Below are 12762 nucleotides of genomic sequence, written 5' to 3'. Positions count from 1 at the left end.
GCTGCTATGCTGGCAGAGAAGGCTTTGCTGGCCCTGATATTTGTCTCAAAAGGCTACAAAATGTGTTTTAAACCATTCTCCCTTCTTTTTCAGGTCCTGGGTGTTTGGTGCTTTCGCCTTGCTCTGTCTTCTCTGTCTGACGTGGTCGTTTGGACTGCTTTTCTTGAACGACTCTTCAGTAATTATGGCGTACCTCTTCACCATCTTCAACACCTTGCAAGGGATGTTCATCTTCATCTTCCACTGTCTTCTGCAGAAGAAGGTAAACCCACACCACATTCTTCATTATTGAAGGCTGCTGAGTGTGTTAAATATTGATTCAGAATGCCATTTTCTGGCTGCGATTCTGGCTGAAATTTTCAAGTTTGTCTTTTTAAAGGCTTGTTTTAAGAGGTTATTTCCTTTATGGTAAATAAAATCGTCTCGGTTACGTATGGTAACCCTCGTTCCCTGAAGGAGGGAACGGAGACGTACGTCGGACGTACCGACGAATTGGGATCACTTCTGGGAGCCCCTATCAGCTTCGAGCTATCTAGAACCGGCCAATGAACAATTGACGTGCGAGATTTGCATCTCGCGCTCCGCCCCGCGCCGCGGGTATAAACAGGAAGCGAGAGCGAATGCACGCTGTTTTTCACTGAGGAGCCACACGTAGTGGCTCGACCTGCAGTGATGGTACAGCAACTGTGGCGACGGGACGTACGTCTCCGTTCCCTCCTTCAGGGAACGAGGGTTACCATACGTAACCGAGACGTTCCCATTCAGTCGGTCACGTTCGACGTACGTCGGACGTACCGACGAATTGGGATCCCCTATGGAAAATGCCATAGTTACTACCACTTCCAGCGCCCAGCGATGAGCCCCACAGACCCCGATCTGATGCGGGCGGGTAGGTTCACGCAGGGAGAGTCAAAGCTGCTGTTCCGCAAGACCCACTCAGCTGACTGTATTGGATAACGCTGGGAAAGCGTGCCTGTGAAGGCAGCTGCGGAAGCCACATCATGCCCAGAGGGAGTTAACATGTGGAGAATACACGTATGGGCTGGCCGTGGGCAGCACAACATACGGAAGTCCCAGGGGTGGCCCCGGCCAATTCGTGGAGGGGGAACAACACGTACCTGGGACGGCAGAGGAACTCTGCCGAGGGAAAGACACGGGCTCGCCGTAGGGAGCCGTACCGTGGAAGAATACACATATGGGACCGCCGTGGGGGTCACTACATACGGAACCCAGCCTAACACAAGTTCCACCAATGCATACGAGTGTTAGACCTGGCGTCGAACGCTCCGCCACGTCTGACTGCCGCGGGTTGCGGAGGACTCAACAGGGTTCGCCGATCCGGGGAACTCGACTGGAGCAGAATAAGCGCACGCATCCGTCTACCATAGGGGAGGGAATGGCGCAGCAAGCCGACACTAGAACGGGCACTTCGGTGTTACTGACTATGGGAAGTGAGCACACAGGAAGAAACCGGCTCTACACGGAGGCTATAGAATCTAGCGAACGTGTTAGGTGTCGCCCAGCCCGCAGCTCTACAATATCTGTCAGCGAGGCGCCACGAGCCAGCGCCCAGGAAGAGGCAACACCCCTAGTGGAGTGGGCTCTTAACCCGAGCGGGCAGGGCACGTCTTGGGACTGATAAGCCAAGACGATGGCATCCACTATCCAGTGGGCCATCCTCTGCTTGGAGACAGCCTTTCCCTTCTGCTGTCCTCCGTAACAGACGAAGAGCTGCTCTGAGGTCCTGAAGCTTTGCGTTCTGTCCACGTAAATCCGGAGAGCACGGACGGGACAGAGAAAAGCTAGGGCTGGGTCTGCCTCCTCCGAAGGCAGCGCTTGCAGGCTCACCACTTGGTCCCGGAAGGGAGTAGCGGGAACCTTGGGCACGTATCCAGGCCGGGGTCTCATGATCACATGAGAGTTACCGGGCCCGAATTCCAGGCACGATTCGTCGACCGAAAATGCCTGCAGGTCCCCTACCCTCTTGATGGAGGCCAACGCAATCAGGAGTATAGTCTTTAACGACAGGATTTTTAACTCAGCTGACTGCAGAGGCTCAAAGGGTTCTCTCTGTAGTGCAGTAAGCACCAGAGCTAAGTCCCAAGAGGGTATAGAGGGAGGACGAGGCGGATTTAATCTCCTCGCTCCCCTAAGGAACCTGACGATCAGATCGTGCTTACCTAGAGATTTCCCATCTACGAGCTCATGATTAGCGGCGATAGCGGCGACATAGACCTTGAGGGTGGAGGGAGACAGCCTTCGCTCCAACCCATCCTGTAGAAAGGTAAGCACAGATGCGATCGAACATCTTCGGGGGTCTTCTCGGCGAGAAGAGCACCAATCGACGAACAGGTTCCACTTCAACGCATAGAGGCGCCTCGTAGAGCGGGCTCTAGCGGAAGTGATGGTGTCAACTACCGCTTGCGGTAGGTCACCTAGAACCTCCGCGTCCCGTCCAGGGACCAGACATGGAGTTTCCAGAGGTCTGGACGCGGGTGCCAGGGTGCCCCGTCTCTGAGTCAGGAGGTCCTGCCTCAGAGGAATGGGCCAGGGAGGTGCTGTCGCAAGGAGCACTAGTTCCAGGAACCAAGTCCGGTTGGGCCAATACGGAGCGACCAACAGGACCTGCTCCTCGTCCTCCCTGACTTTGCACAGTGTCTGCGCAAGAAGGCTCACTGGGGGAAACGCATACTTGCGTTCTTCCCGGGGCCAGCTGTGGGCCAGGGCATCCGACCAGAGGGTCCCCTCGGTCAAGGAATAAAACCACTGACAGTGGGTCGTCTCTGGGGAGGCAAACAGGTCTACCTGTGCGGCCCCGAAACGACTCCAGATTAGCTGGACCGCCTGGGGATGGAGTCGCCATTCTCGCGGAAGTACCTGCTGACGTGACAGCTCGTCGGCCGCACGATTGAGCAGGCCCGGAATGTGAATAGCACGAAGCGACCTCAGATGCTTCTGACTCCATAAGAGGAGATGGCGGGCGAGTTGCGACATGCGACGGGAGCGTAGACCACCCTGTTTGTTGATGTACGCTACGGCCGCAGTGTTGTCCGTCCGGACCAGAACGCGCTTGCCTCTGAGCGGCACTTTGAAGCGGCTGAGTGCAAGACGAACTGCTAACAACTCGAGGCAATTGATATGCCATTGCAGCTGAGGCCCCGTCCACAGGCCCGAAGCTGCAAGCCCGTTGTACGTGGCACCCCAACCCGTGGATGAGGCATCCGTGGAGACAACGGAGTGCCTGGACACTTGTTCTAGGGGGATTCCCGCCTGGAGAAACAAGGGGTCCGACCACGGGCCGAAGGTTTGGCGGCACCTCGGAGTCACTTGGACGCGGAGGGAACCGCTGTGCCACGCCCATCTCGGGACTCGATCGAGTAGCCAGCGTTGAAGCGGTCTCATATGAAGCAATCCGAGCGGCGTTACTGCAGCTGCGGATGCCATATGCCCCAGGAGCCTCTGAAAATGTTTCAGTGGAACCGCTGTCCTGCCTTTGAACGAATTCAGGCAGTTCAACACCGACTGGACGCGCTCCTCGGTGAGGCGCGCAGTCATGGCGACCGAGTCTATCTCCATACCGAGAAAAGAGATCCTCTGCGTGGGGCAGAGTTTGCTCTTCTCCCAGTTGACCCGAAGTCCCAACTGGCTGAGGTGACTGAGCACCTTGTCCCTGTGTTCGCACAACTGCCCTCGCGACTGGGCAAGAATCAGCCAGTCGTCGAGGTAGTTGAGGATGCGAACACCATGCTCTCTCATGGGAGCAATGGCCGCCTCCGCAACCTTCGTAAAGACGCGGGGCGAGAGGGACAGGCCGAAGGGTAAGACGCGGTACTGACATACCCGTCCCTCGAACGCGAAGCGCAGAAAGGGCCGGTCGAGGGGAAACGAGAATGAAAGTACGCGTCCTTCAGGTCGATCGCTGCAAACCAATCTTGGGGACGGACGCACCTGAAGATGTGCTTCTGCGTTAGCATTCTGAACGGCAGCCTGTGAAGGGACCGGTTCAAGAACCGCAGGTCCAAGACCGGCCATAACCCGCCGCCTTTCTTGGGTACAATGAAGTACGGGCTGTAGAACCCGGACCTCATATCGGCTGGAGGGACCGGCTCCATCGCGTCCTTCGCCAGTAGGACTGCGATCTCCGCCCGGAGCACGGGGGCGTTCTCCTTCGCTACTGGAAAGTGAACGCCCCCAAACTTAGGGGGACGCCTGGCGAACTGAATCGCATAGCCGAGTCTGATGGTACGGCCCCGAGACGGGCTGGGAAGCTCTAGCCAGGCTTCCAGACACCGAGCAAGGGGATTAACCACAGACGTACCCGCAGCGGGGCAGCGACGCGGAATGCAGGGATCCGACTCGGACGGCATGGAGCGGCCCGAAGTGGGATCTGAGTGTGCTGTGCAACACTTACCTGCGTCCGCGGAGGGGGCGTGCGAGTGTGGGGAGGCCGCTTGAGTGCGTTCCCACAGCCGGCGCCCCCTGCTGGCGAAGGGAGAGGCGTCTGAGGGTGGCGAGGCATGGGAGCGTCGACCACCGCCAAGCGCGCTCCCAAATGAAGGAGGGGCTGAGCGTGGCAAGGCTTTGTGGCGTTGCACACGGTCTGCCTCACCTCCTTCCTCAGCGGGGAACAAGAGTGGCGAGGCATAGCGTCACGCACTGTTGTCCACGCACCGCTGAGAAGAGGGGAATGAGAGTGGCGAGGCTTTGTAGCGTCACACACACTGCCATTCTCGCCCTCTTGTGGGGAGGGGAATGAAAGCGGCGAGGCTCTGTAGCGTCACACGCTGCCATTCCTGAACTCCCGAGAGCCAGAGGTATTGGAACTGCTCTTTTTTTTTTTTTTTTTTGGTACCACTGGCTGTTTTTAACATCAGTGGCGGAACAGAATTACTAATGGTTTTCCACCCGGCCCTCCTCCGGGGAAGAACAGTTCCAGACCAAATCCGGGTCAATTGTGCTTCTGGACCAGGGTGGACATCGTCTAGCCAAGGGCCAGCGCTGTGCGCAGCTCAACCTCAGCTCAGAACTACCCTTGTGCACTAAGCAGGGCGGAGGTGGCCTGCCAGTGGCACTGCCACCCCACCGATGAGGGTAGTGAGAGAGAGGAAAACTTTATACAGATTATGGCCCTATTGGTGTTCCATATTTTGGCACCAATAGTTCCACAATGCCAAAGCCTTCCAATGCACATCCGAAAAAAGGCAAGGGGCAGGCAAGGCGATTTACGCGTTGCACTATGCCTCAGCCATCCGGGAAAGCATGGCTGTCAAGTATGAATCTGATTCAGCACGAGCGCCCACTATTACGGTGGGAATCTCAGCATCATCTTCATTTTCAACACATAACAGCCCTCTCTCCGATGCAGCGATTGACATCTGTCCTCTGCTAGAGCCCCAAATGAAATGCTAGGTCCCCTTTCAAGGACCAGCAATCCCATCTGTAAGCTACCAGCAGACACGTGAGACAGTGGGCGTGGCCGTGAGACGGCACACGGCGCGCTGAACACTCAAGCCCTTATGAAAAAGGCAAGACGAACAGCGCGCCGACGTGGCCATGCTCTCGTGAGAGAGCATAGACCACCCACGAACACAGTCTCAACATGCTTGCGATGCGATAGAGGAGTGAGGGGCCCACAGAGATGTACGCGGCGGGGAAGCCTCACTGTAATCCTCAGGCCACCCAGGCTTATCAGCCAAAATAGTCCCCCCTCTGGTGCACCAGAAAAGAGACTAGATCGGGGTATAAGCGAAGGGACTCAACCCCGTTTGAGGCATCATAGTCTCGACCGCGCATCGGAGGCGCCGAGTGACGCGCGCAGAGTTGCCGTGGCAACCCGCGCTGTCACCCGGCAGCCAGACGGCACACGGCGCGCTGAACACTCAAACCCTCACGCGGAAGGTGAGATGACCAGCGCGTCGACGTGATCCCGTTCCCCTGGGAGAACATGGATCACCCACGACACAGTCTCAACATGTTTATGCGAGATGGATCGTGGCCGTCAGGACAGGAAACAACCGCATCCAGAAACGCACGAGTGGTAAGACATCTTGAAAAAGACGGCACGTCACCCGTGAAGCTCTTTTGTGAGGAAAACGCTCTGTGCTGAAGCACTCAGGGGGAAACGCCCAGCGCACGGGATTGTTAGTGCAGCCCGTGCCTGTACTCAGCAGGAAAACGCTCTACCCAGACCAACAGGTTGCTGTGATAACAGCAGTTTTTCTGCACTCAGAGGCAGCTCGATGAGTTCAGCGCGATCCCACTGAAAGGTGCCGTTTCTCCAACACGCGTCCTCCTCTGGCTTTCCGGTGTCTGTAGACAGTCTTGCTGATAGCAGCGAAAAATACTCGTCTTGAATGAAGAGAGTGAGTCCTTCATACGCCTGTGTGGCTCCGAAGTGAATGACAGCGTGCATTCGCTCTCGCTTCCTGTTTATACCCGCGGCGCGGGGCGGAGCGCGAGATGCAAATCTCGCACGCCAATTGTTCATTGGCCGGTTCTAGATAGCTCGAAGCTGATAGGGGCTCCCAGAAGTGATCCCAATTCGTCGGTACGTCCGACGTACGTCGAACGTGACCGACTGAATGGGAAATGTAATTATAACAGTTAACGTCAACATTAAAGGTGTTTGCAATTATTTCAGACACATTTGTCAAAATGTCTGTAAGTGAATAAAAAAATTCAATCATAAAAGGCATTTTCTTTAAGAGTGTTTTCAAATAGCCGCTCTAATTTAAAGTGTTACACAGTGAAAGAATTTTAGAGACAGAATTGCCTAGCTTTTTCTGAGGATTGTAATGAATCATATTTTATTTATATTATACTTTTAATGCACTACATGTGAGCGGTTATATTTTCACAATATCAAGCTTTAAATTTTAATTAAAATAAATATATACATTTAAATAATCTTTAAGACCCTTTCACAGCATGCACAATGAGAAAAAGTGACACCAATATTGAACAAAATGTGCTAATTCACACTCGTACAATAGAGGACACAACACAAATAGGGCTGGGTAAAAAATATTGATCTCTCGATTTTAATCGATTCTCAGTTTTATGAATTGACACTTAACAATTTGTGTAATTTAAGTGTTTGCATACACATCAGTTAATATTGTTTAATATACATTACTATGATATTGATGGTTAATAAATGTGACCCTGAGATTTACATCATCTGAACAAGCTGAACAAATAAGCTTTCCATTGATGTATGGTTTGTTATGATAGGACTATTTGAAAATCTGGAATCTGAGGGTGCAAAAAAAATCTAAATACTGAGAAAGTTGTCCAAATTAAGTCCTTAGCAATGCAAATTACTACTTATAATACATTTTTGATATATTTACGATAGGATATTTACAAAATATGTTCATGGAACATGATATTTACTTAATATCCTAATGATTTTTGGCATACAAGAAAAATCGATAATTTTGACCCATACCCTTATATTGTTGGCTATTGCCACAAATATACTCATGCAACTTATGACTGGTTTTGTGATCCAGGGTCACAAATGTTTAGTAATGTAGTACGAACTGTTTTCCTCATATTTTGATGGTTTAATCAAACTTGTAGGGTTGTTTAAAACAAATATCCCCTCTGGATGTCACTTTTGGCCACTGCTGTACTACATCATGCAGTGTCCCCTTCCTTTGCTGTAAATAGTTTTTTTTGGGGGGGGGGGATATTGCGTTTTGTTGTTAACCGACCTGATGTTGGCTTGTGTCATCATAGGTGCGTAAAGAGTACAGCAAGTGTTTCAGGCAATCTCAGTGCTGTAGTGCTCTTCCCTCTGAAGGACCCCACAGCGCTAACAAGTCATCTGCCTCCAGGTCCACTGCTCGATATTCATCTGCCACACAGGTACATCTATAACCTCTCCAGGTCTATCATATGAAAAACCATGTGCAGTAAACCAACATGCTTGAATGTTGATTATTTCCCCATATTCACCATTGCTGCAGCTCGTCTCTTCCCAGTCTGTCAGTAACGTTCTGTTTAGTTCCTGTCTCTATGAAGCCCCTCCTACTGAAAAGCAAAATGTGCTCTGATTGGTCGGCTGGAGCGGTGTGTTGTGGTCAAGCACTTTCAGCGTGTTTGGGATATGTCTCACCCCTAACTAACTCAACTTGATTATTTATAGTACTTGCCAAGCCTACCCTGTAGAGAGAGTGATGTGAAAATATGGTCATGTCAACCACATTCAAGCATTTCATACATTTGTTGCAGCAGATTTACGTCACTAATCTAAATATGATTTTCATTTACATTGATTAGTAGTATAATTCTGTATTATTACATTTTCACATGTGTCACTCGACGTTTCATTTTGAGGCAGACAAGAACAGTTGTGAGTTGTTTCCAGAAGACGTGTCCTGACCAGATCATTAAATCAGTGGCTTGTTGACAGCAGAACAGCTGCGATTGTAATCAGTCCAATTCACATTTGCGCCGGTTCAACAGTTGAACAGAACCACCTTGTTCACGAATCAGACATGGCTGTCATGTCTATTTCTTTGGTTCAATATAATGAGTGTATGCAGTGAAGTCAAAAGTATAATATTTGTATGATTTGAATGTAGTTAAAGATCCCGTTTTTCCTGTTTTTTTGAAGCTTTGATTGTGTTTACAGTGTGCAATATAACATGTGTTCATGTTTCGCGTGTAAAAAAACAGTATTTTTCACACAATTTACTTATCTGTATACCGCTGTTTTCACTGTCCTCAAAACGGCTTGAAAGATTTCCTTGTTCTATGAAGTCCCTCCTTCAGAAATACGTAACGAGTTCTGATTGTGCCAGCGGTTCCCGTGTTGTGATTCGACAGCAGCTTAGCGCACGTTGCCCAGAAAGGTCACGCCTCTTACCAAAACGGGGAGATGTATGCGCTCAGCTTTGCCAAGTACAGCGTCCCTGAAGGCCAAACACAGGTGATTTGACTCCGGGATGAAAATAACAGCATCTCGACCGGTCTCGACGACATGGCGACAAACACACTCTACGAACGCAACACTTGCTCTTCTCCACGTGGGAGAGCAACAAGACCACGCCCCCTTTTTTGCGTATTCTTGTGGGCGGAGGTTAGTCAACAAACTGTTCTATTGACGTCATTAAAGCAGGAAGTACAGGGATGTAGTCCAAACCGGCCGTTCGCTGTAGGCTTTGAAAGGGAACTTCTGTTAAATAAAATATCTCGCTTGGCATTGAACTTTGAGCTTTATAATTTTACAGGTATTATTTATGCTCTAACAGCAACATTACACACTAACTAAAGTTTGAAAAATGGGATCACGAAGAACAGGACCTTTAAGTAAGATTCCCTAAATAAATATACTCGGATAAAGTACACACATTTTACACACTATGTATAAACCATAATTAATCAATTTAATAATCAATTAAAAAGGAATTATACCTGTATGATATTATGCCGTACCGACATTTGGAAAGTGGATGGATGGATGATTCAGCTGCGGCACCATCTACTGGTCAGACGAGCCCATGACTCTCACAGTGCATTATGGGTATTCTCTAGCCATTGAGCATACATTGGTTGTACACTCGTTATTGCAGTGCACTTGATAATGTCCACTATGATTTCTGACACCCCTACAAATGGCTGTCCCCTCAAATAGTGCCCTTTTTAAGGGTATTAGGGTTTCAAAGCTGTTTGTTCGTTCTGCATTAATCGATGAACGTGTGTTTCTCTCACCGCAGAGCCGCATCAGGAGGATGTGGAACGACACTGTGAGGAAACAGTCAGAATCTTCCTTCATCTCCGGAGATATCAACAGCACTTCCACGCTAAACCAAGGTGACAAATCTTACCCAGAGACACACTGAGCTCTCAGACACGCTACCATAGATTCAGACATTATTGGGCTTTTCCAAGTTGCTGACTGTGAGTCTGATGTTCAGAGATATTTATGAGAACATATTTTTCTTGTATCTCACTATAGGGTTAGGAATAGGGTTTGGTATGTGCATGTAATTATGCACAATTTATAGTAATTATCATAGTAACTGCATGTAACGTGTAACAAGGGCACTACGACAATTTAGTACAGTTTGATGATCTATACGGACTGCTGAAGTGAGGAAGTTAGCTCAATGTAGTATAAAAAAGACTGATATATAAATACAGACAAAATTATTTTCTATAGATTCACAGCGAGAACATTTTATTATGTAAACTTTTTGGTAATACTTTACTTAAAGCCTTTGTGTATAAAGGTATTCATAATGTATATTATAATGCATTATATCTTTTCATAACTAATTGTAACCAAATTTAAAATGCATTGTTATTTGCTGATTCCTTTCATTATACTTTCTAAATTTGTAACAACGAATAGATGAGCATTATAATATATTATAACTGTGGTTACAGTTATTCATGAGATCATCTAATACATTATAAGGTGCATTACAAGGCATAATTAATGCATTTAAATACTTTTATAATGCATTTTATATAAAGGCTGTAAGTGTTACCACTTTTTTATTGAAATATGGTAACACTTTAGTTTAGGGTTCAATTCTCACTATTAACTTCCGTCCTTCGGATGAGACGTTAAACCGAGGTCCTGACTCTCTGTGGTCATTAAAAATCCCAGGATGTCCTTCGATAAAGAGTAGGGGTGTAACCCCGGCATCCTGGCCAAATTTGCCCATTGGCCCCTCTCCATCATGGCCTCCTAATCATCCCTATATACAGATTGGCTTCATCACTCTGTCTCCTCTCCACCAATCAGCTGGTGTGTGGTGGGCGTTCTGGCGCAATATGGCTGCCGTCGCATCATCCAGGTGGATGCTGCACATTGGTGGTGGTTGAGGAGATTCCCCCCTTCTATATGTAAAGCGCTTTGAGTGCCTAGAAAAGCGATATATAAATGTAACAAATTAACAAATTAATAACTAGTTGCTTATTATCGTGCATATTACTAGGACACTGGCTGTTTATTAGTACTTATAAAGCACATATTAATGCCTTATTCTGCGTTATCATATTCTACATCTCTTAATCTACCCAATACCTAAATTTAACAACTACCTTACTAACTATTAATAAGCAGTAATTAGGAGTTTATTGAGGCAAAAGTCATAGTTAACAGTGAGAATTGGAGAAATAAACAATTTAAGAAATATAACAATAAATAATAAATAAATTCATAGTTTAGTCAGTCACAACTGCCGCAGAGAGCAAAACGCCCATAAACTGCAGCACAAGCCTGTCAATTTCCCATCTGTTTCAAGCCATGAATATTTAGATCACTTCTCAAAAGAAGAAAAACAAAAATATGTGAACGAAATGCAAGTTTTGGGCTCTTGTGATCCATATACAGCGCCAGCTGCAGTATTTCAATCAGTAAAAACAGTGGGACGTTATAAAACGCTTAACGTGAAAACACTTAAAGTACCTTAATGTGCTAAAACAGTGTTATTAAGTGATCAAATTCTGTTTATAGCTTAATAATGATGCATACTATACAGGCGAGCAGATGAGCCCAGAATATTAGTGCAATGCACTAAATAGTTAAGCGGTAAGCATTAGTAAATAGGAAGTTTATAAAGCATTCATAGACATTAATAAGCAGTTTATAAATACAGCTGTAAATGTTTTGTTTTGTATTTATTAGCATTTTTATAATCTGTTTAATAATTGCTTTTCATAATTTATTAATGATCATTTTATCATTTCTAAATTAAGTATTACTTTATTTACAAACAAGTTATTTATGAGTTGACAGTGGTTCATAAGATCATTTAGAAAGTGTAAGTAAATGATAAATAAACAATTGAAATGTACATTTATACTTATTATTTAGACACATAGTAATAGTTACTCAGTGTGTTAATAAATGCTTTATTAAAGGTGCTCTATGCGATGTCACGTGTTTTAGGCCAAAACATTTTTTGTCACATACAGCAAACATCTCCTCGCTATCCGCTAGCTGCCTGTCCCCTGAACACATTGTTTTGTTGCAGTTTGTGGAGCTTAGGTGGACTACAGAGACCGTGTTTTTTCCAGTGTGTTCAGGGGACAGGCATCTAGGGGATAGCGAGGAGATGTTTGCTGTATGTGAATGTTTTGGCCTAAAAAACGTGTGACATCGCTTAGAGCACCTTTAACATGTATTCCTACTGTAATTCATGATTAATTCAGGTAGTTATAAAACATTTAGTAGTTGCCAGTTAACTATTTTTGTGAGCTCATCTAAAGTGAGGACTATGCTTTGTAAAGCTTCTACAAAGGAGATGTACAAGCATTGAGCATTCTAGCCAATCACAATCATATCTGTGGAGCAATGGCCAATCAGAGGTGCTAGTCATTAAGTTAGTTAGAATCCGCTTAAAAACGCATCGTAAATCCTTTAATTATAACACCAACAAAGTGTAAACATTATGTAAATAAGAGATAACAATTAAGACAGCTTTTTTATCATTCAGTTCAATTCAAAAACTTTATTGTCTATCCCTACAGGGGTAGAAAATTGTCTCTAGACAAAATGCTTGACAAACAATACAAAAAGTTACCACACAACAACAATTAATAATACAAATTTAATAATAACCCAAAAAAAACAAAAAAAAACATTCATCTTAAGATCCTGTTTAAAATATCAATGGCTGCTGGAATAAAGGGGTTCTTATACTTGGCCTTTTACACCAAAGGTACCGTCTACCAGATGGAAGTACTTGAAATGAACTATATAGAGGATGGGAAGAATCTGCCACAATAACAGAAGCTTTC

The 12762-nt window shown here is 46.8% G+C and overlaps 1 protein-coding gene across 2 annotated transcripts in view; it reads left to right on the top strand.

The window, feature by feature from the left end:
* adgrl2b.1 (adhesion G protein-coupled receptor L2b, tandem duplicate 1) overlaps positions 1–12762 on the top strand; it is a 146207-nt gene that overhangs the window by 122627 nt on the left and 10818 nt on the right. For both annotated transcript variants that reach the window (XM_079819571.1, XM_079819572.1), the window contains exons 17-19: positions 94–262; positions 7744–7872; positions 9726–9822. In XM_079819571.1, coding sequence (XP_079675697.1) covers positions 94–262; positions 7744–7872; positions 9726–9822 — 395 coding nt within the window. The remainder of the gene's footprint in view (positions 1–93; positions 263–7743; positions 7873–9725; positions 9823–12762) is intronic.

The sequence above is a fragment of the Gobio gobio genome (assembly GCF_949357685.1).
Source record: "Gobio gobio genome assembly, chromosome: 6".
In the NCBI taxonomy this organism is placed as follows: domain Eukaryota; kingdom Metazoa; phylum Chordata; class Actinopteri; order Cypriniformes; family Gobionidae; genus Gobio; species Gobio gobio.
This window is presented reverse-complemented; position numbering and strand designations above follow the sequence as displayed.